General features: G+C 38.9%; 2 protein-coding genes across 5 annotated transcripts; both read left to right on the top strand.

Annotated features, from left to right (window-relative positions):
* Positions 1–1020: 1020 nt before the first annotated feature.
* Positions 1021–12294, top strand: LOC116329827 (gap junction gamma-1 protein-like). 4 transcript variants are annotated; one of them, XM_031751924.2, is made up of 4 exons: positions 1021–1139; positions 1239–1301; positions 2062–2142; positions 9737–12294. In XM_031751924.2, the coding sequence occupies exon 4, from the start codon at positions 9789–9791 to the stop codon at positions 11166–11168; it is 1380 nt and encodes a 459-aa protein (XP_031607784.2). In that variant the 5' UTR covers positions 1021–1139; positions 1239–1301; positions 2062–2142; positions 9737–9788; the 3' UTR covers positions 11169–12294. The 4 variants fall into 4 exon arrangements, with proteins under 4 accessions (XP_031607784.2, XP_039472644.1, XP_039472643.1 ...); XM_039616709.1 differs by having other exon boundaries at positions 1070–1139; positions 1218–1301; XM_039616710.1 differs by lacking the exon at positions 2062–2142.
* Positions 12295–13162: 868 nt separating this feature from the next.
* Positions 13163–22239, top strand: dbf4b (DBF4 zinc finger B). The gene is made up of 12 exons (XM_031751947.2): positions 13163–13303; positions 16312–16506; positions 16957–17136; positions 17364–17414; positions 17513–17582; positions 17970–18034; positions 18221–18260; positions 18356–18401; positions 19248–19379; positions 19570–19711; positions 19845–19972; positions 20058–22239. The coding sequence occupies exons 2-12, from the start codon at positions 16351–16353 to the stop codon at positions 21496–21498; spliced, it is 2451 nt and encodes an 816-aa protein (XP_031607807.1). The 5' UTR covers positions 13163–13303; positions 16312–16350; the 3' UTR covers positions 21499–22239.
* Positions 22240–22590: the final 351 nt, after the last annotated feature.

Here is a 22590-nt window from a genome sequence, read left to right as displayed (position 1 = left end):
TTTACATCTTCATTTACTCAGTTTTTTTCTCTTCTTCTGCTTTTTTCAGCTGCTCCTAATAAAAGAGTGGCCACAACAGATCATCCGCCTCCATCTCCCCCTATCCCTAGCATCCTATTCTGTCACACCAATCCTCTGCATGTCCTTCTTAACTACATTCATGAACGTCCTCTGTGGGCTTCCTCTTTTCCTCCTGCCTGGCACCTCGGTCTACAATATCCTTTGTCTAATATAGCCACTATCCTTCCTCTGCCCATGTCCTCCCACATCTTAACCTCTGTTCCTCTAATGTATTCATTTCTAATCTTGTCCATCCTGGTCACTCCTAGTGAAAATGTTAACACCTTCAGCTGCCTCTTGCCCTTTTGTCAGTGCCACTGTCTCCACACCATACATTGTAGCAGGTCTCTCCACCATTTTGAAAGCTTTTCCTGTCACTAATCAACCCTTGCATTCATCTCCACCCACTCCCTGCACTCACTTCTTCACTTCTCTTGTTCATTATATAGCTGACCCTAGATATTTGACCTCATCCACCTTCACTACATTTACGCCTCACATCTTCATCTTTCCACTTATCTCCCTCTCATTCACACACACGTATTCTGTCTTCCCTCTACTGACTCCCATTCTCCTTCTCTCCCCTGCATATCTGTCCTGGTACACATACATCTAATTCCGATTCTCACTTCCGATCTTCCTGTTTGATTTGGCCGAGATCTGACATCAGATGCCCATCCTGACTGGGGGAAAATAAAAGGCTACACAATACAGCACTTAAAATCAGAGCCAGTGATCATCCAGCTAATTTATGTAGACAGAAAAAGGCAATGTGTCCCTATACTTGGGCAGAAACGTGTAAATAAAAATGGTAATGACACTGTCAGGCTTTAAAGGCAGATAAACCAGAACCCTGGCATTTAACTGTCATCTTTTTGATTTTTACAGAAGAATCAAGAAGGAAAATTGCCTTATGATGCATCACATACTCTCTCTCTCTCTTACACACACACACACACACACACACACATGCCCAGAAACCCCTCCTTCCCGCTTTAGCCAGTTTGCCTTCCTCTGCTACAACCAAGCTCCCTCCGTCTTTGGTTCAGCCTGCTGGAGCTACTTTTACATTTAAAACAGTAAGAGCTAAACTCACCCTCAGCTTTTATGTGAATGGAGATGATTATTAACCACTGTGGTCTAATTTTGTGGTGAAGACTGTATTTCTCTACATACAGGGAGTACCACATCTTGCTGGTTGATGATTCAAATGCTCATCCAGCAAAAGTCCGCCAGAAAAGGTGAGGTGGCTACAATAAATGATGAGTAACTGTGAAAATTGTTTTGAGGGAAATATTGCTAAAAGATTGGACTGAATCAGTAGGGCACTAGAAAGACCATGAGACTTGACTTTCTCATGTTTTTTCTTACAATTTTGTTGTGTTTTGATTAAGAAGCTATAATGTTAGATTAGCCTGTTTAGCAAGTTACTCAGGTTTGCTAGCAAGTTCGGTTACCTGGTTGCAGAGTCAGTTAGCCGATTATTTTGCAGGTTATTACACTACTGTAATTTCACAAATGTTGTTTATAATAATTCATATATTTAAAAAGTGTGTACAATATATTTGGTCAACACTGCCCCCCCCAAAAAAAGAAAACTCTATGTGAAATTTTGACATCTTATTTTAGCATTAGCATAAAGTTAGCATAAATCCCTTAAACTCCTGTTAGGAATATTTTATTTTAGTCTGTATGCAGCAAAAATGTTTTATTTTTCCTGAATAACTTTTTTTTTTCTAACATGTGGATCTTCTGCAGCAACTAAGAACCAAATTAGTAGTTGGAAGAGGAGAGCTGTGTGGGTCTAAATATTACTATTTTAATTTTAATTCTTTTGTTTAATGAAAGACAGTTTCGTTCTCTGGCTAGGCAAGGCACAGTTATAGGAGCTAAAAACTAAACAGATATGTGAAAATATTTTTTAAAAAGACTAAAAACCTGTCAGGTTTCCTTTAACTACATAGTTTTAAAAATATATATATATTTCTATTTATTTTACAGGCACATGGGGTTTGAAGTCTCTCTGAGTTCTGGTTGGGATAACAGGAAGGATCGAAAGGAATCAAAGCACAAAGCAAGAGGGTAATAAGATTCATCACAATACCGAGAATGGCTTTTTTAATTAATTTGATCCTGTGCTCTAAGGCTGTTTAAATTACTCAACCAAGTAAAATACTAAAATCCTAGATCATACTTTGGATGATATGACGGCTGAGTGATATGACATAAAGATCATTCATAAGTCGAAGCAAACATTTGAGACACTACAAGCTTTTTTATTTTATTTTATTTTTTTAAACCGACTGATCCTAATGCTCCATGTGGTTTCTCAGCTTAGCGGCATTTTAGTTTTTAAGAAACTAACAAAAACATTTTAGAGTTTTTTTCATCTTTTAAAATTAAAACAATTTTACTGTTCAAGCTGTTTTTTACTCAGACTCGTAACAAAATGTGCAAAACGGCAGCTGCTGCTGCTTCAGGAATTTCTTAATCATCTGTTCACATGAACTAATGCCACATACACAGTTGTAACCTTAATGTAACATCTGAGTGAATGTGGCCAGGCTTTTGAGCACTGCAGGTACACAAGCATGAGTTTATGAATGAAATTAATTATGTATGCAATGTTACACAATATCAACATAAGAGATATACTTTTATTCTTTATCTTTTTTGAAAATATACAACCCTACGTTGTCCCCTCACAGTTAATTATGTGAATAGGCAAATGTGAGTATAACCACAAATGCTCAGCATATATTTAAGACAGAGGGTCTGTGTTACCTTATTTATATAAGGTATTTTATATATTTCTCCATTAATTTTCATCAGTTTATCCAATTTTGGGACTTTTCCCACTCGTAAAAAAAACAGTTAAAATATCTTTTTTATCACAGTCCTGCTCATTTTCCTTGGTGGAAGTCCAAACCTCTTTACTCGGCCTCAAAATTTTTAATAAGTATGAGAACGCCTGCATAGATAATAACATGTCGTAAATTTTGAATGTTAAGAGAAATATTGCTACGCCTATTACACAAGGTATTTCCAGCTGCATTGCAGGAATATATAACCATAATGTACCTGTCTTGACTTTTTCCAGGTAGGCAAAAAAACTCTTTAAGCTAGAGGCTCGTGTCCACATCAAACTGTGCTCCTCATGTTGCGTCATAGTGAGTGTTTTGACATCTTTGAGTGGATGGCTCATAAAGTGACCCTGAAAATACCCTGTGGGCTTTGCATCTTAAATGCAAGGTACAGAGATAAGAGATGCTGAGGGTTTAATTTAGTTTAACTACACCGCTGTTGTTTTCCTTGGGACAGCTACGTGTTCATTATTTTATTTATGTACGTTAGCTCAGACATGTTGTCACAGTTTTCTTCTTTTTTATTCCATCCTCATTAGCGTTGGTGTAGTGCCCCGACAAACCTGCCTCTTGCTTCTTTGATCTTATGATTTCTTGTTTGTTGTTGACTTATTCGCTCTGGGACACAGCGTGGAAGCAATTCCCATTCTTCTGTCTAAATGCCAGGGCAAGGGGTTGTTAGTTACATTTAAGATAATGCCTGGTTTGAGTCCAGGCAGGGAGCATGGGATGCATGCTTTCCCTCCTTTAATTCAGCTTTCTACTGTGTATATAACGTGTATCTCATCAAGAAGAAACGTGCTCCAAAAATAAGAGCAGTCTCAGCAATCTACAAACTTTTAACAGTTCCCTTTTAAGTTAATAGCTGTTGACTGTTTCATGCTCAGCGTTAGATTTTGGGTTGAGCATCACTTTTACAGCTTTGAAGGAAACCACTAACCTTCACATCCACAGCTTGAAGCCTTCTTAGATAGGCATGTACAACCCCAGTTCTTTTACTAGCTGTGTAGGAAGCAGGAGGCGGCGGGTCTGGGTCTGGGAGACATCTGGGGAAAGCTTTCAGTGTGGCACTATAAGTAACAAGGGGCGTGGAGCTGTACATTTAGGGACTAGGTGGCTTTACATGAAGACATAACTGTGAGGTTTATTTTCTTGTCCTCCCACCATAGAATTAAGAGATTTTATGGAAGCAAAAAAGTGTTGACAGCAGGCTCTGGTCTGGTGCATATGTGTTTAACAAATGTGGATGGCGTGTTTATCACAAAATCTGGCCATAATCACAGAAAGGTAATTATCTAAACAGATGTTCATTCACACCTTTCTTTAAGTGTGAAAATGCGCCTCTGTTTTTTATTTTGAAATAAATATTTTAGGATTGGAGGATTGCTGATCATCAGACCCAAATATGCTCCTTAAAAATCTTTTGCTGAGGAAATTTTTATCAAGACTAGTGGGAATAAAGCTTAAATATAAAGACCCAGGTTCTCTGTTCAGAGTAGGGCTGTGCTGAGTTTGTATTACTCTGTTTGACGAGAATCTACAGTTTCCTTATGATTTTGATCATGTAATATACTGAAATGTCTATTGTGCTTGAGTGTTTGATTTAGTGCAGAAAAACACATGGATTTGATGCAAAATGCAAATAATATTGGGAACTTCTCATCAAAACTGAACTCTCAAGCTTAAAATATTCAGAATATTTGGAGTTATTTTTGCTTCATTCTTTGCCTTGATTAAAGAGGATCAGTCAAAACTATTGTATATGTACCTTGCTATGCTTAAGTGAGACGTGTGCCTACATTAATTACATTAGGTTGTTGTTTTTATGTTTAAATTTGCTGTACACTGCATGCGTATCCTGGCTGATGATGAGTTAAAAAACGAGCAACGTGAAGGATTGTCCCAGTTTCAGGCCGTCGGTAAGGTTCGTGTTTGGGTAGTGGTGATACTGTGCTACTGGGCCTCCAAATGGTACATTACACAACATGGCCAGATGTGCAGGTTTGGAGGGCACGTGACTCTTAATGAGACATTCAGAACTTCTTTTCTTCACGGAGTGAGACATTAGGAAGGAAGAATATTGAGTCTTGTGTTTGCAGCGGGACGTTTTTTTAATGTGTCATACTTACTGAATGTGACAGTGTGTCACTATGTTTATTATTACTTAGCGTTAGTGGGAAAATTCTTCTGGCATGGAATCAGTATGTGTGTGTGTGTATAGAGCCCTGCATTTGTATAATATGTGGTGTATATTATGTCACATTTTATCTGGGCTGTTGAAGTGACACATTCTGAAAATAAGGAAAACCTCTAGTGGCCATTACATGTTTAATTGTTTCAGTTATCAGCATATTTGTGAGTGAATTGCTGTGTCATTCAGTGTACAATGATATAAAACAGCCAAAAGCTTTGGCAGCTTTCTAAAAAAAATAGTCTTAATTAATAATCTTTTCTGAGAACTACCTGTAACAAATACCATGTCAGAATCCGTTTCTAAGATTATATTAACATCAAACCTAAAAGCTGATTAAAAATTTGAAGAACTATGTACAGTTGAAATTGACATGGCTCGTCATAATAAATTCTTGGAAGTTTTTACCCCTCAGTTGAGGCTGCTGGGGTATTGTTTATATTCAGTTACACACATGCAAAATACACTGACATTCAGAGATTCAAAGGATTATAGCATAATCAATCAATTATTACATATTCAAATTGTAACATGTAATAGTCACTTGCAACGTGGTGTCCAGAAGATTAGAGATTAACGATGTAGTTGATTTAATTCTCCTTGCCTGTTTATTTTTTGTATTAAGGTTACGTGAATATAAGCTGTAGCGTAACCCTTTCGATTTGTCACTTGATTTATTTATTTTTTTTATAATTTATTTTCTTGTGATATAAATGAACCAAATAAAGATAAAGCTTTAAAGAATTGCTTTTTTGATGAATGCTCTATTCAGTGTGGCAAAATAATTTATTCCGTATAGGCAGTTCCAGCACAACCTCAGTCATGTTCCTGTGTCACGTCAGTCTCTGTCTCCTCTTGTCATGTACAGTTACAAGTAGTAGTGAAGGAGCTAGATTGTTTGAATACAAACTATTCTTAGGAAGCCTCTAAAGTCAGGCACATCACATGCACAGATTGCCCCACAGAAGTCTAGACCTTTAAAACTTTACTTACTTTAGACGTCTGCAGCCCTAGGTTTTAGCAGATGGGTGTCTTCGGCGTAGAGGTTTTTTGGGGTTAGGTAGAGTATTTAGTAGTAGTGCACAAGAGAATTCAAGTGTTCTTCTCCTTTTCTTCTCTTTACCACATGTCCTGGAGTTAGATGGCGTCCCCGAGCCTGGTTTAATCAGACATGTCTTCCTGTAACAGGAAGCTCTTCCTCACTGTTGTCACCAGGTGCTTACTCACAGGGGACTGTCTGATCTATTGTGTTTTCTCTCTAATATTGTAGGCTCTTTACTTCACGATAGAAACCACTTTGAGACAAAGTTTGTATTGCTGGCATTATATAAACAAAACTGAAATTAATTTAATTGAAAATACAATTTTATATTTATATTAAAACCTTTTAAAAAAACTGCCTTTGGTATTTACGAGTTGCACTGTCAGTTTTGTGACTGAAAGGCGTGGACACAGGTATTTTTGTGGCTGGCTTTATTGCAGCCTTCCAGAAATTTTAGGAGGAAAATATTTAAATGACTCACACAAACAGGATTTACTAAGGTTTGCGGCACACAGTTTACTATAAATTGCACCAACTTTAACACAAAAAAAGGCCTGTCTTAGTTTTTTTGCCTTATGTGGTTGTGATAGTTGCCGGTGGGGGTTTTGAAAGTGGAGATGTTATCAGAACTAGCGGGTAATTGGCAATTGTGGATGACTCAAAGCTGTGAGCACGGCGCCAAAATTTTGGCTCTCTGCTGTAGCTCTTCACTGAGTTTAGAGCCGAGTCCCACATATTTCTGGTCTTCAGTAATACTGGTATATTAATGTAGCAGAACTGAACTGAACTGAACTTGACGTGGGGTATTGGAGGGAGGGACGAGAAAAATCTCAATAAAAGATGCATACAAGGATATAACTTGCATCTTCATAGGCAGCCGGGTTACAAGTGACCAAGTCACCGTGAGCACAGATGTTTTTTTCAGGCTGTTAGTCTCACTTCTACACAGAGATCAGTGCACATGTCTGTGTATTTTATCTCTGCAGTGCGCACACAAAGAATAACTTTGTTGTAGTCATTTTTCTTGCCTTCCTTTTTTCCCCCCCTTCCCTTTAGAGCTTCTCTTTAGATCTTGGAATTCAGTTGCCTCTCATTGACTGAAATCTCATGAAATGTCATGCTACTTCCAAACTTCTTATCTAAATCCCATGCAACAGGTCTGCCTGTTTTTGACTCACTAATTTGCACTACTCTCATTCAATTGCCAATCACCATTGAAATGAACTGACTGTGTTCTTTTTCTGTACCCATCAACACATTTTTTTAATTGCAATATCATGCTGATATGTACTGCTTAGTACATTTGGGCCTCAACAGCTTACATTAATATGATAAAATGGTGCCATTATTGAACATCAGTGAATGGCTTTACTTTGGCTAAACTTAAATGTAAATTATCATTGGATTAGGGATAAAAGGTTAATGCACATATACTTGATTTTCAGCACTTACGCCAACATTAATTTCTAGCAATTAGATTTAAGAAAATGATAAGTCAGTGTTTTTATCCATTTCTAGCACCATATTTAAAAAACTTCTTTGCTTACTTTGAATGCTTGCTTGACTAAGCAGCACTTACTGCTCTGTGATCCACACAGTGCTGTCATGATTTGTCTGGCCGGACTCAAATGCAGGACTCAGGAATGAAAGTGCGGTGAGTTTATTTACAGTGCTGGTGTAGATAGTGCTATATACAAAGTCTTTTTGAAGTGCTCGGTTTAAGAGTCCAATATGTACAAAATCTAATGGAAGGAAGGTTCTGTGAATCAAAGTCCCCGAACAGAATCTCCTAACTCCACCAAGTAACAAACACTCTCGGAACTCCGCTGGGACGTCCTAAGCACATAAAGAAGCACATTAGAGGTCTTCGGCCAGTTCACAGAGCCTTACAAAGAGACAAGATGAAGACTACAACAGTTAGATAACACTCAGGTGAATACTGAAGGTCAGGTCCTACCTTAAATAGCAAACAGATGAATGGCAGTTTTCTGTGTGAGAACAGCATTTTTATATGAACGCAAGCATCTTTTTCTGCATTGTGTTATATATTTCATGCAGCTAGTAATATCAGATAGCCAATATATCAATCAGACTTTAATGTGGAGTGCATCCATTACCATATTAGGGAAATAAATATATTGTATATTGTTGTAAATTAACAAATCAACGTTGAATGGCTTTTAGTTTTTAAGGTGTAATTTAAAGTATGATGGCAATTACAGTTAGGCGTTCCATCTGCTTCATTACTCTTCCCTTTGTGTACTAATACTGAGGATGTGTTTGGACATGAGCTACAAGGCACAGCTATCATTGAAGGATGAAAGTGTTGTTATTGTGAAGAAATACACTATTTGATTACCATGTATAGGAAAGACAAAGTACTTCCCTGTGATTTATTTCGAATCAGGAGGTAGGTGTGCATTCTGCAGAACAGCTAAGTGCTCATACCCATCTGTGCAAACAAATGGAGCTAAACAAAACACATAGTGAGTACAGTACAAGAGTGTGTGGCGTCTTTATTTGTAGAATAAAAGCTGAGCTATTCATTCTGTGTGTCAGGAAAAAGAGAGACAAATTGAAAGATATACAAAAATGGAAAGAGTAAGAAATCATTTTTTTTCCTACTCTGTTTTATCAGATTCTGGCAAGAAGAGCTCTGTGCTGAACTTTTGTTTGTCTTCAAATGGAAAATAATATGTCAAAGGAAGGAAAAAGTGTGTTAGTTGTGTACATTTGTAAGCCTGGAGGGCATGTCAAGAGCAATGTGTCAAGTCCCGTTTCTCAGAGTATCATTTTCTCCTTCAGGTGGATGTACAGCAATGAGTTAAACAAATTTGCTTGCAGTATACAAAGTTTTGGAACTTTTTGTTGCTGTCACTTTTTGTTTGTTGTTGGAGCTTTTTTTGTTTCAGGAAGCTCATTTTATCTTTAATGCACATATTGTGGTTGTATTATGTCAGCAGCACCGTGGTTGACTATATGTTTTCACATAGAAGGAAAAAGCTAAATTGCAGTAAAGATTATAAGGAATGTGTAATAAACCTTTGTGGCCTTATTCAGGCCAAAGTGTAATATATATATATATATATATGGCATGCACCAGTGTTTAATTTTCTTAGCAATTCCACCTCCCTTTAGAAGATCCCTGTAATGGCTTTTCATGTGACTTGCAGCACTAATGAAAAATGCCATGTTAACTAACTGATAAATCTTTAAGACATGTGAGAAGACAGTGTGCCATCACTCCCTAAACCATGTTTGATAGAAGTAGAAGTAATGATGCTCCTTTTTAGTTTAAGACATAGAAAAGACAGGGAGAAGGATTAAAAAGGGAGCAAACGAGACACACTGGAGCACAGGCCAGCAGGGGAATGGGGGCAGCCATACTCGGTTATGGTAGAAGCAGCGATTCCTGGAGGGAGTAAACCTTTAGTTTCTTCTTTTGTCTCTGACTTCATTTGTTACCCTTGGCAGCTCGAAAAGAGATGACATAACCACCTCAGTGTTCAATGAATCAATGTAGATATTTGCCTTTTAAGTTTGCATGCATGACCCAAAGTTTTCCTTCTCTCTCCACAGGGAGTAAGAGGACGTGTATGTTGCCTCTTGCTGTAGTTTCTCCACCACTACCATGAGCTGGAGTTTTCTGACTCGCCTGCTGGAAGAAATCCACAACCATTCTACATTTGTGGGCAAGATCTGGCTCACTGCTCTCATTGTTTTCCGCATTGTGCTAACAGCCGTAGGAGGAGAGTCAATCTACTACGATGAGCAAAGCAAGTTTGTCTGCAACTCAGCCCAGCCAGGCTGTGAGAACGTATGCTACGACGCCTTCGCTCCACTCTCACACGTCCGCTTCTGGGTCTTTCAAATTATCCTGGTGGCCACCCCTTCAGTTATGTACCTGGGCTACGCTGTCAACAAAATTGCTCGGGCAGAGGAGAAGGCAGAAAGTGGGGGAGTGAATGGATTTTCCCAGAAGAAACCCAAGAAGCACTATCTTGCAGGCAGAAAGCAGCACAGGGGCATTGAAGAGGCTGAGGATGACAATGAGGAAGACCCGATGATCTATGAAGTGGCGGAGGTGGAGAACGATGATGGTGAAGCAGAAAAGGGAAGCAGCTGTGATAGAAAAGTAAAAGCCAAAGTGCGCCATGATGGGCGTCATCGTATCAAAGAGGATGGATTGATGCGCGTTTACGTCTTCCAACTCCTGCTGCGCTCCTTGCTGGAGGTTGCTTTCCTCTGTGGTCAGTACGCCCTTTATGGCTTTTCCGTTCCTGCCACCTACGTATGCAAAGACCAGCCCTGTCCTCATAAGGTGGACTGCTTTGTGTCGCGACCAACTGAGAAGACAATCTTTCTCCTCATCATGTACACAGTCTCCCTGCTCTGTCTAGCACTCAATATATGGGAGATGCTTCACCTGGGCATAGGTACCATGTATGAGATAATACACTCCCGCAAGACAGAGCTCTCCAATGAGGAGCTCTACGGGCTGGCAAGAGGACAAGGCCCTCTTAACGAGGTGAGATTGAGTGAGGAAGACTACAGCTCTTACCCATTTTCTTGGAATGCACCAGCGCCTCCACCTGGGTACAACATCGCCATCAAACCTCCTCTAGTAGGTACAGGGAACCACAACCAACCACTACCCATCACTGTTCTCACTAATGCCAAGCTGGCATGTCAGCAGAATCACGTGAACATTCCCCAAGAGGAGCGTCAACAGAACGGCATTAATGATGAAAACAAGTGCAGAGCTGGGAAGGGAGATGCACCCAGGGCTGTTCATAAGGACAGCGGTAGACCTCAGAAAATCCTGGAGGGTGATAATCAGACCTACATCCAGCTGCAGAGCCACACTAACAACCGCAGCAAGCCCCACCGTGAACGTAAACACCGGCAGACCAACAGACATGCCTCCAGCAGGGCAGATACAGACAGAGGTAGCAGCGGCACCAGCAGTAGCAGCAAATATGGAGTCATTAAGGGTTCAGAGTGGATTTGAAACACGACTATGTAAAACAGCGTAGCTATTTAGCTCAGTTCAGTAAAGAAGCTTTGTATAGCAGGAAAATAGAGTGGGGGAAAGTATCAGAAATAATATCTTGAATACCTTTCGCGCTAAGATTCTGGTGCCCTGTTTTTATTTACCTTGATTAAGCAGAGACTTTAATGCTGCAATTGAAAGTGCCTTACTTAAACCATCTAAAAGCAGCTTCATTCAAACTGAGCAACCCTTTATGTTACAGAATTAAAGTTTTTTTTTTCATTGCCATCTACAGTTAAATATTTGAATGGTTTTGCTAATGAATATTCAAAATTGTTCTTCTTTTTCAGTTTCTTTTTGATGTAGATTGTTTTCCCACAAGCAAGAAAAAGGCTGTTTTCACATATGCACTGCAGCCCTAAACCGTATGAATCATTAGACATCGTCTTTAACATGCCAGTTCTCTAGTACAAAATGCATGATGTTTAATTGTGCAAAATCAAGAATAGAGAAGCTAATATCCTGCTGAGTTCACAGCTAATGAGTGGCCATCCTGTTTTCTGTCTCCTGCACGCTATAGTCAGGCAGTGCCCTCCTCACCACCACAGGGAGTATTTCCGGTAGTCTAAATGCAGCTGACTGGAATGTCCTGCTGTCTGTTTTATGTGCGTTAAAACAACAATGTCCTGGTCTAATTCTGCTGAATTTTTTTAGAAGTTGTGTTTGAAAACAGCTGACAAAAAAAATAACAGACAGCATGTTTCAGCTGGTAATTTCACCATATTTTCTTTTGGTAATTTAAAAGCATTCCCACTATTTTTTGAGAAAGAAAAGAGAAGTTTTCATTATTGTTTCGAGAGGCAAACTAAAAAAAAAGTCATAAATAATATAGTACAGGTAGTACCTTTTTTTAACATACTTTATTTTCTCAACCATTCATCCAGTAGTATACATAAAAAAGAACGAGTGTATCAAGCCTTTTATATGCTTCATTCTTTTCTTTCTTTTATCAATCTTTTACTTTGATTTCCATATTTTCAGTCTGAAAGGCCATTTGTCATTTGTTGTTACAGTGTTTAGTTTTGTTAAAAAATATTTTTAGGAACAAAAAGTGCATGTTTTGAATAAAGAGTTTGTATTTGTCTCATAATCTTTGTCTTGTTTTCAATGATTTGATTGTCAGGCTAGAATGAAAATTATATTATTAATTTAATTCTGAATATTTGAGCATGTGGGTAATTTACACTGGTAGTCAGCTTAAGCTTACATTGCCCTCTGCTGGGCACAAAGAGGGAATAATTTAATAGATCTATGTCTCTTTCAGTGGGATCCCTGTAGATAAAACTTACCAAAATTTTTCTGTCTGTATTTTAAATTTGTCAAATATTGGAAGTTTTATTGAAAGAAAAGCTTATCACTGAGAAACCTAATATATTTTTTGGTGAAATTCTTAATTTATGGCTCCTTTAAACTAGCATGACAAGTAACATAGTCAAAAAATGAATCTTGGGGATTTTCTCTGGAAATGTGTTTGACCAAAGACTGTAGTTTTCTGCAGTCATTGTGTTTGACCCGCTGAATTAAAAGTATAGGGAGGGTAAAATTAACAATGCTGATAATCAGTTGCAATACGTGTCAGATGAAGCATCAACTAAACAGCTAAGATGCTTTTTATGAGTTTTTATTTTCTGTTTTCTTGAATTTCATAAGTTATTTGTCTTATTTTCCTTTTCAAATGCTAAAATTGATAACCAGGGTGTTTTTGTGTTGGGTTCAGGATACTGTCGGAACCGGTGACTGCAAGAACCTTACCATTAACTCATAATATATTTAATAGATATTAAAAGGCATATTTGAAAATGAAAGCCAAGGCTCACGTTTGAGACAACAGGTTATGTGGAGGGCAGCGTCAGGAGCAAACAGTCTTTTCTTTTTTGACGTCAGTGCTAAGTTAAAATGGGATGGCGTTTTAACTTTTGATTTCACACTGAACAGCACCTGAAGGCAACGTCAGACCGGATGTTACGCCGAGTTCATGTCCGCACGTCCTCCAGTGTTTTTGAAAAAGCGGCGGTTACAGCTTCGCCAGCTTGTTGAAGTGATAGCAGCTTTTTTTGTTTATCGCTTCTCTCCAGAACAGGAACAAAACACAAGTAAGCCGTGTTTCTTTTGTTTATTCGTCACAAAGAAGCAGAAGATAGGTTAAATTTAGCCGACATTGAATGGTTTCTCTCTGTTGTTAGAGAAAGCTAGCCTCGCTCAAGACGGCTAAAGCTAACTAGCAGAGTAGCTAGGCTGAAACTTGAACTGCGCAGTTGCGTTTTGGTGGTAATCTTACGTGACCGAAATTCAAATTGCTGCACTTTAACCCTCTGGTCTCTATCCTGGCCATTTGTGGCCACTTCACTTTTCTTTTTTCAACCATTTTTGTTCTGTTAATGCAAATAGAATGAAACTTCCCAAAGGTGTGTATTTTTTTCAGATTTTTTAATTTTCAACATCAGCTCCTTAATAATGTCAATAATATTCACTATACACTAAATTGCTCCTCTTGGTTCTATCGTGGCCATTTGTGGCCAATTGAAACCCATTATAACCACCTTTTTTGATTCCTTGTTATTGACAGTACTATTTCATGCTTTTTAGGTAAAATTGCTTTCATTCTAAACTCAACACATGAAAATTGTAGTTTTTAATGTTTTTTACCAAATTACATCATTTACCCATTTTTGGCCAAGCAAGCAATTTCATGTAATATTCTGAGTTTCTAGTAGCGGCCTTTGCTGGCCTACCACACTCCTATGCCAAAATAATGAAACAATTTTGACATAGGTTTGATCTTAAGGATCTAATAGTTTGTGTTTGTGCATGACATTGCAGTACAAACATGTATTTGCAAGATAGACTGGAATAAATTCAAACATTACATAGGCTGCAGTGAATTTCTGTGGATGCAGGATATTGAGCTTTGAGGTTCCCAGTCAAACTTAGCTTTGAAGCACATGTTAAAAGCACTTTTACTCTTGTATTTTTCATCAAAAGATACCATACCCAAAATATCAACTCTAGAAACAAAAAAAACCCCAATCACAGGACATTTTGCAGAGTTCAAACCTGCAGCTGCAGCGCAAACAACAACAAACACTATTTGTAAACGTGTCCTGGAGTTTATGCAGGTGCAGACACAGCTACTGCTGTAAGTAAGTCTAACAGCTTCCAGATCATTTATTCTGGCAATATGGCAATTAGATCATCACTGCTTCAAGCACTGCCTATATGATCTGGTCAGAGAGCAAGGACAGCAAGCAGTCCTCTGCCCTTGAAGAAAATACATCTGCCCAAGATGAAGAAACCTCCTCTCCAGAAGATGAGGGGACAATCTCCAAAGAGGCTGACTGCATCACCACTGATGTTGAGTTCTAGCCAGTGCCCGAATCCTCTTCTTTGGGGAGGATTGGGGTTGGGGGCATGGAGGAGGAGCCCCCCAAAAAAAAAAAGAACATAGGAGCATTTTCTGAGACAGAGGAGCCGGCGACTCAGTGGATCCGCCATGAAAGGAAAACCATGTGGCTCCCACTACTGAAGAGAGACTGCACCACAATCCAGTACCCACTAGGGGTCACCCTAGTCCTGCATTAGCAGCCTGAGATCTACTTTTGACTTTTTTATAACAAAGGAGATCTTTTAGCTGCTGTGCACCCTTACAAACCTGCACGGGAGGCCAAGGTGTGAGGATTGGAGGATTATAGATGAAGTGGAGATAAAACCTACACCAGAATAAAGCAATACATAGCACGTTGGATGAAAACACTGGAAGTTCTCAGGAAGTAAAAGGCATGGGGTTCAGACTTTGGTCATTAAATTGCCTTTCTGGCCACTAACACACCATGTGTGACATTGCTTTTGGCCATTCATTCCCCCACCACCCCCCCCCCAAAAAAAGAAAGAATAAATAAATAAATAAATGAAGTAGAAATAAATCATTGTAACGGTTACTGTTACTGACCTGCAATGATGATAAAAAACATATTAGGTTTCACCATTTATATGCTAAAAGATGTACTTTATGAACTTTATTACTATTTTTACTATAATAATACATAATCTGACTGGTATTCAAAGGGTATAATATCAGAATTTGAATTATATTTTGGTTTTTATGACTAGAAGCGGTGCTAATTTAAAAAATCAAGTCAATGAAAGTAGAAAAATGCTTTAATATATATGAATTTTATAGCATTTTGTAAATGTAAACAGGGGGTGGCCATTTTTGGCCACGAACAAGCTGAGAGGGAGTTTTTTGGTTTTTCTGTCACTGCACAAAAAAACAAAGATGCATAAATGTCATTGATGCTGTTAATTATTGCTATGCATCTAACCTTCATCATGGTTAGCAAATAAATCAGATGGCATGTATTATTTAGAAAAAAAACTGGGATTTTATGATTTTGTCTATTTATGAGTTGTTATGATTATATGCTCTAACTGGTATTTAAAGGGTTAAATTTCAGAATTTTAATGAAATTTTGATTTTCATGAACAGCCCTGATGCTAATCTAAAAAATCATGTAAAAAAAACTGGACATTTTTATTAATATATATGAATTTTATAGCATTTTGTAAATGTAAACAGGGGGTGGCCATTTTTGGCCACGAACAAGCTGAGAGGGAGTTTTTATGTTTTTGTTCTCCCAGCACAAAAATAACAATGCATTATAATCAATGTTGATGTGAATCAATTATATGCCCCAGACTCTACTATTAATAATACAAGAAATTTCAGTAGCAATGCAATTATATAAAATTGTGAGATTTGAGGTTGTCGTCCAGCTGGTGCAGTGGACAAACAAACTGGTGTTTAAAGGGTTAAAAAATAAAAAAGTAATAATTATTTTATATTTATGGAAAGAACTGAAGTTACTTAAAAGCTTTATGCAGAAAAAAATGGCAAAAAACCAAAAATAATAAAAATTACAGACCTAATCTGTAGGTGGCCACTTTTGGCCACGAACAAGCTGAAAGTGTGGTGATTTTGAACAAGACCTGAGGGTTAACCATTGTTTTGTAAACATAGTTGCTAGAAAGCGAATTTATACGCTTGCCGGTTATGTAACTTAAAAGCTTATTTGGATCTTGACAGATGTTCCTTTAATTTTTGTAGGGTCCTGGTGCTTGTGACAGCCTTTACTGCACCAGGATCATGCAACCGCAGCAGTATTCAAAAGAACGTGGATATGGGCTTCTGGGGAAGCTGTGTCTTGGGGCGAAAAAGCTGGAGGGAAAGACCTTCTACCTGGACAATGTGAAGAAACAGCCAACAGTCCTGCTTTTGGAATCCATATCTCTTTTTGGAGGGGTAAGCATATGTTAAGATAGCCTGCCAGTGGAACCTTCTTTTACTTAAAAGGCTGTTGTTTAAAGGCTTTCGCATTGTATTTAAATTATATCTTCAAAAGTGTCTGTAAGAAGTGAGAAACTGCATTTTTGACATAGATGACAAAAGCACCAATCTTGAGACTTTTAAACCTTTGAATAATGGATTTAGTCTTGAAATCTGTACCATACAACCCTAATAACGATTATATTGATCTTCCTCGCTGACCTGAACTTTTCTTTTTTATCTCATTGGCTGTACTCGTGTGTCTGTTTTCTTTAGAAAACAAAGTCTTCTTACTGTTGATAAACACTTGATAAGTTCAAATGGCCAGTGAACACTTACAGTACATCCACTGGACTGAAGTTAGATTTTGGATTCAGCAGAAACTCACATGGATATTGTTTTAATTTTTTTTTTTTTCTTTTGAAGAGGGTTGAGAGTTTTCTACACAAGGATGTAAACTTTGTTGTGACTGGAAACAAAGAAGGCCTGGACGAGAAGAGTATTGTTTCCAAGGGTGGGACAAGCCAATCAGCCCAACAACTGATTAAGCAGCGGGACAATGGCCTCATCAACGATAAGCAGCGACCTGGAACTCCCAGGCCAATGGTACTGTAGCTCCTTTTATCACTTTCTGTCAGGCTTTTGATTAATTATCAAATACCACAAATGCATTTTGGCACATGTTTAACTGCCCATTACTGCCCTGAAACCTGGAAAGCTACTCTGACAAGATTGTGACTAACACAAGATCACTAAAAAGATCAAACTCATTAGGCATTAGTGTAAGTTAAAATGAACTATACTGTATAACTGCACTGCATTTGTGTCTATAGGCTTGCGGCAGTCGAGGGAAAGCGCTGCTCGAAAAAGCCATTCGCAACAATGTAAGTCAATGAAGACAAAATTCTCTTTATAAGTACTGATGATGTATTTTCATATCTTAATTCTTCACTGTCTCTTTTCTGATGAATCTGCCTTGTAGGAACGACTGAAGGGAATCAGTGTTTTGTCCAGTGCTCGATCATGGGGAGTCAAGATTTTGCATGTGGATGGTATCCTTTTGACTAAATTTAGTGGAATTTCACAACAAGCCATGATTAACATGCAGTGTGCCTATGCTCACAGCAGATGGCATTGTGTGATGCTCATGTTTTCTTGTATGCTGCTATTTAAATGCGGCTTTTAATTGAAGTTGTCTGCTGTGTACCAGTTCGTGGCTATTTATCTTGTCCAGGGAACAATCAGAAACTTGGCAAAGCGCTAAAAAAAATCCAGACTGTTCCTAAAGTGGCTGGACTTGAACTGCTGTGTTATTTTCAGTACTCAAAAGTATCTTTTTAGGAGAGATATCTTTGTACTTTGTTTTAAACTCAGTGCCCAGATTAAAAGACATTATTTGTGTTTTGCACATTGAAAGTTGTTCCTTAACGTGTTATCAGATGTCCTCCGTTATCTGAAACATTTAACTCGAGAGAGCTTCAGTACTAAACACAAGAGGGCAGAGGTAAGGTGTTTGAGCTGTTTATCTTTTCACATCATTTGACAGATTTCCTGTTGTAGCGGTTTTTAGATTTTAGGCTGGAAAATGGTAACGATAATGAGCAAACACATGATGGAGACCAATTCAAACTGAATGAAGTAAAAGATGTTGATGTTGGTTTCATATTGATGACTTTTATTTTTACTGCAGAAGACTGGCACTAAAAATCAATGCTCTCCTGCTGTCAAGGGTAAGTCTGTGGTTATGTTTTGATTCTATTTCCTCACAACATTTTTACTTTGGCTAATTTATTTGTCCTTTCCTTCTCAAATCTGCTCTCAACAGCTTTGGCCTTGAGATCCCCTTATCTTAAAATTGAGGACTTGAGCAGGTGAGTTCCCTCTTTTGTGCAGTTCATTTTATATTTAAGGAAGAGAAAGTTTCTCTTTCCTTTAGAAATCAGTCACACCTTGTTTTAGAATAGCTTAAAATAACAAGATACTGCTTTAAGTTAATTTTTTTTTTCTTCCCCAAATTAAATCCTAGTCAGTAAAGACAGACAAGTTGGGATTTAGCAAGGCAAAGGAAGAAGGTTTTTCTTTTCCCCCCCCAAGGCCTGCAAAGCCTCATTTAATGGTTCGGTGTCAGATTCAAGCCTTTTTTAGAGGGTTAAGCATAATGACAGTGAAGCAGCAGTGGGGGGCAGTGATCCATCCCATTGTTTCTGCCCGTCTTGCCCCAGTGGGTGCTGGTTCTGGAGGTGTGCATTTCAGCCCAGATGAATTTCTTAATTGAAATTGTAAAGTCTCATCATGTAATGTGACGAGCTCCCTTCCCACTGAGGCAGCTCCCCAGGAGGCCAGAGCTCAATTGGATACGATTTCTATTTGATGAGGCTTTGCAAGCTCCACTGCCCCTTCCTGCAGGGGATCTCTGTGTGCTAACAGAGCCCATCATTTGCGCTCTCATTTCAGTTAATTGATGTGATCTGGCTAATGTGTATGGGCCATTGCTATGACATTGAACTCATGGCATCTGGACTGCTAGATACAGTCGATCGCAAATAAATTTTTGTGGTTAATATAGCTTCAGAATGCTTCAGCTATAAAATTACTGTATTACTGAGTCAGTCTTCAGATTCTCAGTATTGTAATGTTGAAACATTGATACAGACATTTTTATTTGTTTTTTCATTTTTTCTATTGGTCCTCCCTCTGTTATTCTGCCATGTAAACAGGAAATACAAGCCTTTGCACATGCAGTCTATGACCTTCCCAGATCTGTACTACGCTGGTCGATTCAGTCCCTTTGAATGTCCTCCTCCTCCTCGGTTTGAAAGGAAGACAGACATGGAGGAAACCAAAACAAGGTTTGTTCACATGTGGTTGGCTAACAGTTTGACTAATACTGATTATTATGTCTTACAAACTGCTTGATTATTTTTCATTTTTGAATAAATGGTTGAAATGATGGTGGAAATAAATTGCACTCCATGAAGAAAGTGTTATTCTGTAAAAAGTATTTTGAGGATTCATAATATTTGTATTTCTCTTATTTAGGGTCAAGAAAGTTGAAAGTAACATTCAAGAAAAATCCCAAAGTAAATCCCCACTCAGTTGTAACCCTTCACCTTGGCGACCACGCAAAAAGGACAATTCTTACTGTGAATGCTGCCAACAACCATTCACAAATCTGGAAGAGGTAGGAATTTTTTTTATTTTTATTTTTTTTTTAATAATTATTATTTAAATCAAATAGAAGTTGGTTCCTTTGGGTGATTTTGTTAATTTTCATGCTGTGGGCTTTTTGTTTTTTGTTTTTTTTGTCCTTGAAGCACTTGCAGTCCGATCAGCACCGCACATTTGTGCTGAATCCTTCGAATTACAGCTTGGTGGATCAGCTTGTGGTTGAAATGCTTCCAGAATTTGATCCCAGTCCACCCCAGCAAGAAGAACTGAGCAGGTCAGCTTGGATTATGATATATTTTGATATAGATTATATATTTTGTTTTCTGTTTTCAACTGTGATCGTCTGTGTCCTTTACTAGACCTCCAGCTCCTCTGCCTATCCATGATGTCTGTGAACTGGAGCCTCTTTCTGATGCCGAGACGGAGCATGCTGTTCAGGCCCTGCGGAGACGAGGTTCATCATTAAATACTCACCTTTCCAGCCCTACCAGGGGTCCTCTTTCCTGCCCAGGCCCTGCCAGTCCATCACCAGGAGTTCAGTTTACCGTCCCAAATCCAGGCACTCAGCCTGCTGACGCTCAGTCTTTCAATCATGTGACAGACTGCCAGCTGCCTGATATGCATCCTCAGGCTTTGAGTCCAGTCATGCCTGTATTAAAACCTGAAGTAGAAGCCCAGGATTCAGTCACTCAACTGCCTGAAATTCAACGTCTCTCTCCGTGTCCCCTCTCTGACCCTTTCTCCCTGCCTCCAGTCCTCAGCCCCCAAGTCCCCTATTCCTACATTATAAATCCTCAGAGTCCTTACTCAGACCCCCCTGTTCTCAGTCCTCAACCATACATCACAGAGGAGCCTGTGGAAGGACAAACTGAGGATGATGTGTTTACATTTGACTCAGCATTCACAGATGTTCTCCCCACCCCACCACTTACCTCTGGGGCTGTGACCACTGCAGGAAGAGCAAAAACGGACAACCTTGTTGAGTTCGCTGGACTTGTGTGTTCTAACAGAGATTTGGAGTGCACCACGCGATCTTCAGGTAGATCTCGTTCCCTTCCTCGTCAGTCAGAAATCGCAGTAAACCTCAAAAAGCGCTGTCGATCTGCCAGCCCTGAATGTAGCAACAGTAAAAGGATGAGGACAACAAAGACTGGTAACGGTGATAGCTGGACAGGACAAAATATTAAACCAGCAAAACTACAAAGTGACAATACAGCAAAGACTGAATGCGCTTTACTCTTGGACAAGCTCTGTTATGAAATCTCTCAGTCTTGTCTCAGTTCTACTGTCTCTTCAACATTTACTACTGTGGATATGTTTGGTTTAAAACAGACTTGTAGTACGTTTTGTTGTCCGAGTGCACAGAATTTAACCCGATCCTCTGTCAAAATTGACCCAGCTGCCACTCAACCAGTCGACTTCCACACTGATAAATGTCACAGTGGGTTTTCCAGTCAAGAATCTCAGCGTTCAGTATCTCACTCTACCTCAATCTGTATCGAGCCAGGCCTCATCCCAGACCTGGCGAAGCTCTCTCCATCATCCTCAGAGTCAGACTGGGACTGTGACCTGCTGTCTCAGCTGGGCCTGACCTCAGCTACACCTCTGGCATCCACTGAGCAGAACTGTGAACTCGACAAGGAACTACTCCACAGGCCGTGTCCCTGGATGCACGACACGAGCTACGAGTCACACCTGCATGCTGTCCTTAAGCCATCAACCCCATCTGCCTCAATGTGTGGGGAAGAAAGAGACCCTTTTAGCAGGACTGTGGTACAGATTGTAGAGGTTCAGCACTGACAGTTATTTTCTTGACTTTTTTTTGTGAAAGATGGGAAGCACAAAAGCCCTTTGTACACTGAATAAATATTTAAAATTAGGGCTTAATTTCAGATTTAATTGTCTTCTGCATTAGATGCTGGTTAATTTATCCTATATCTTCCCAAGAATTTGAATCCTGTTGATGATCATGTTCCTCTTGAACCCTCATTGTGCATAGTCCCCTTAATAGTATTGTGTGTTGTGCTGACTGCAGTCGCTCAGGCAGCTCTGTTCGGGAACTCGTGGCGATACTGAGAATTTAATGAGGCCTTTCTGAAAGGGGGCATTATTCAATTACTGTGAGTGCTGCGCCTGGATCAGGTCCCACATATGCTGGTGTTGATGGTCAAACAGACGAGGCGTTCACAGGGTGGAGGACTGACGAACTGTGAGCCAAACCACCTGATTAATGTCAAAAAGCTCTTTCTGCATTTTGAAGGTGGGCCAGAGGACTGACTTTGTCAAGGAGAAACAAGTTAGGTTTATTAGATATATAGTATGAGGTCATCTACCAATAAATACCATTTTTGGACATCTTTGATATGATCAAATGGTCTATGAAGTCCAGAACTCACTGCTGCTTCTAAACATGAAAAAAAGGTCACAATGTGACAAAGGGAATGCCACATGATTTTTGCATATGGAAGTCTGTCAGTTGTCTCTGGGAATGTGAATTGAAACCTTGTACAGTGTTTTTGAATAAATGTTTTTATTCATAAATATCCCCCCTCTGTGTGCTTTAAAAAACGTTTTTTTTTCCAAGTGTGGTGAAGACTTTATAAATGCTGACTGTATGTAAAACTTAAATAAGAAGTGAAGGATGAAGCAAGGGCAGCAGCAGGTCGATGTGTCCTGTGTGACTCATCAGACCAGCTGACATGAACAATATTTGATATGTTCTCCTCATCCCAGTTTTCACCCAACCGATAAGTGAATCATATTATTGCGTATATATAATTCAAATATATTCATTTACATAATTCTTTCGGGATAATAGCTTTAATTCAATATTAATTATAAGAAAATGTATTTATTCTAATCGACAGGGCAAAGAAAATACACTTAGCTTAT

The sequence above is a fragment of the Oreochromis aureus genome, linkage group 8 (genome assembly GCF_013358895.1).
Source record: "Oreochromis aureus strain Israel breed Guangdong linkage group 8, ZZ_aureus, whole genome shotgun sequence".
Taxonomy (NCBI): domain Eukaryota; kingdom Metazoa; phylum Chordata; class Actinopteri; order Cichliformes; family Cichlidae; genus Oreochromis; species Oreochromis aureus.
Note: the sequence above shows the minus strand (reverse complement) of the source record. Positions and strands in the feature narration are given on the sequence as shown.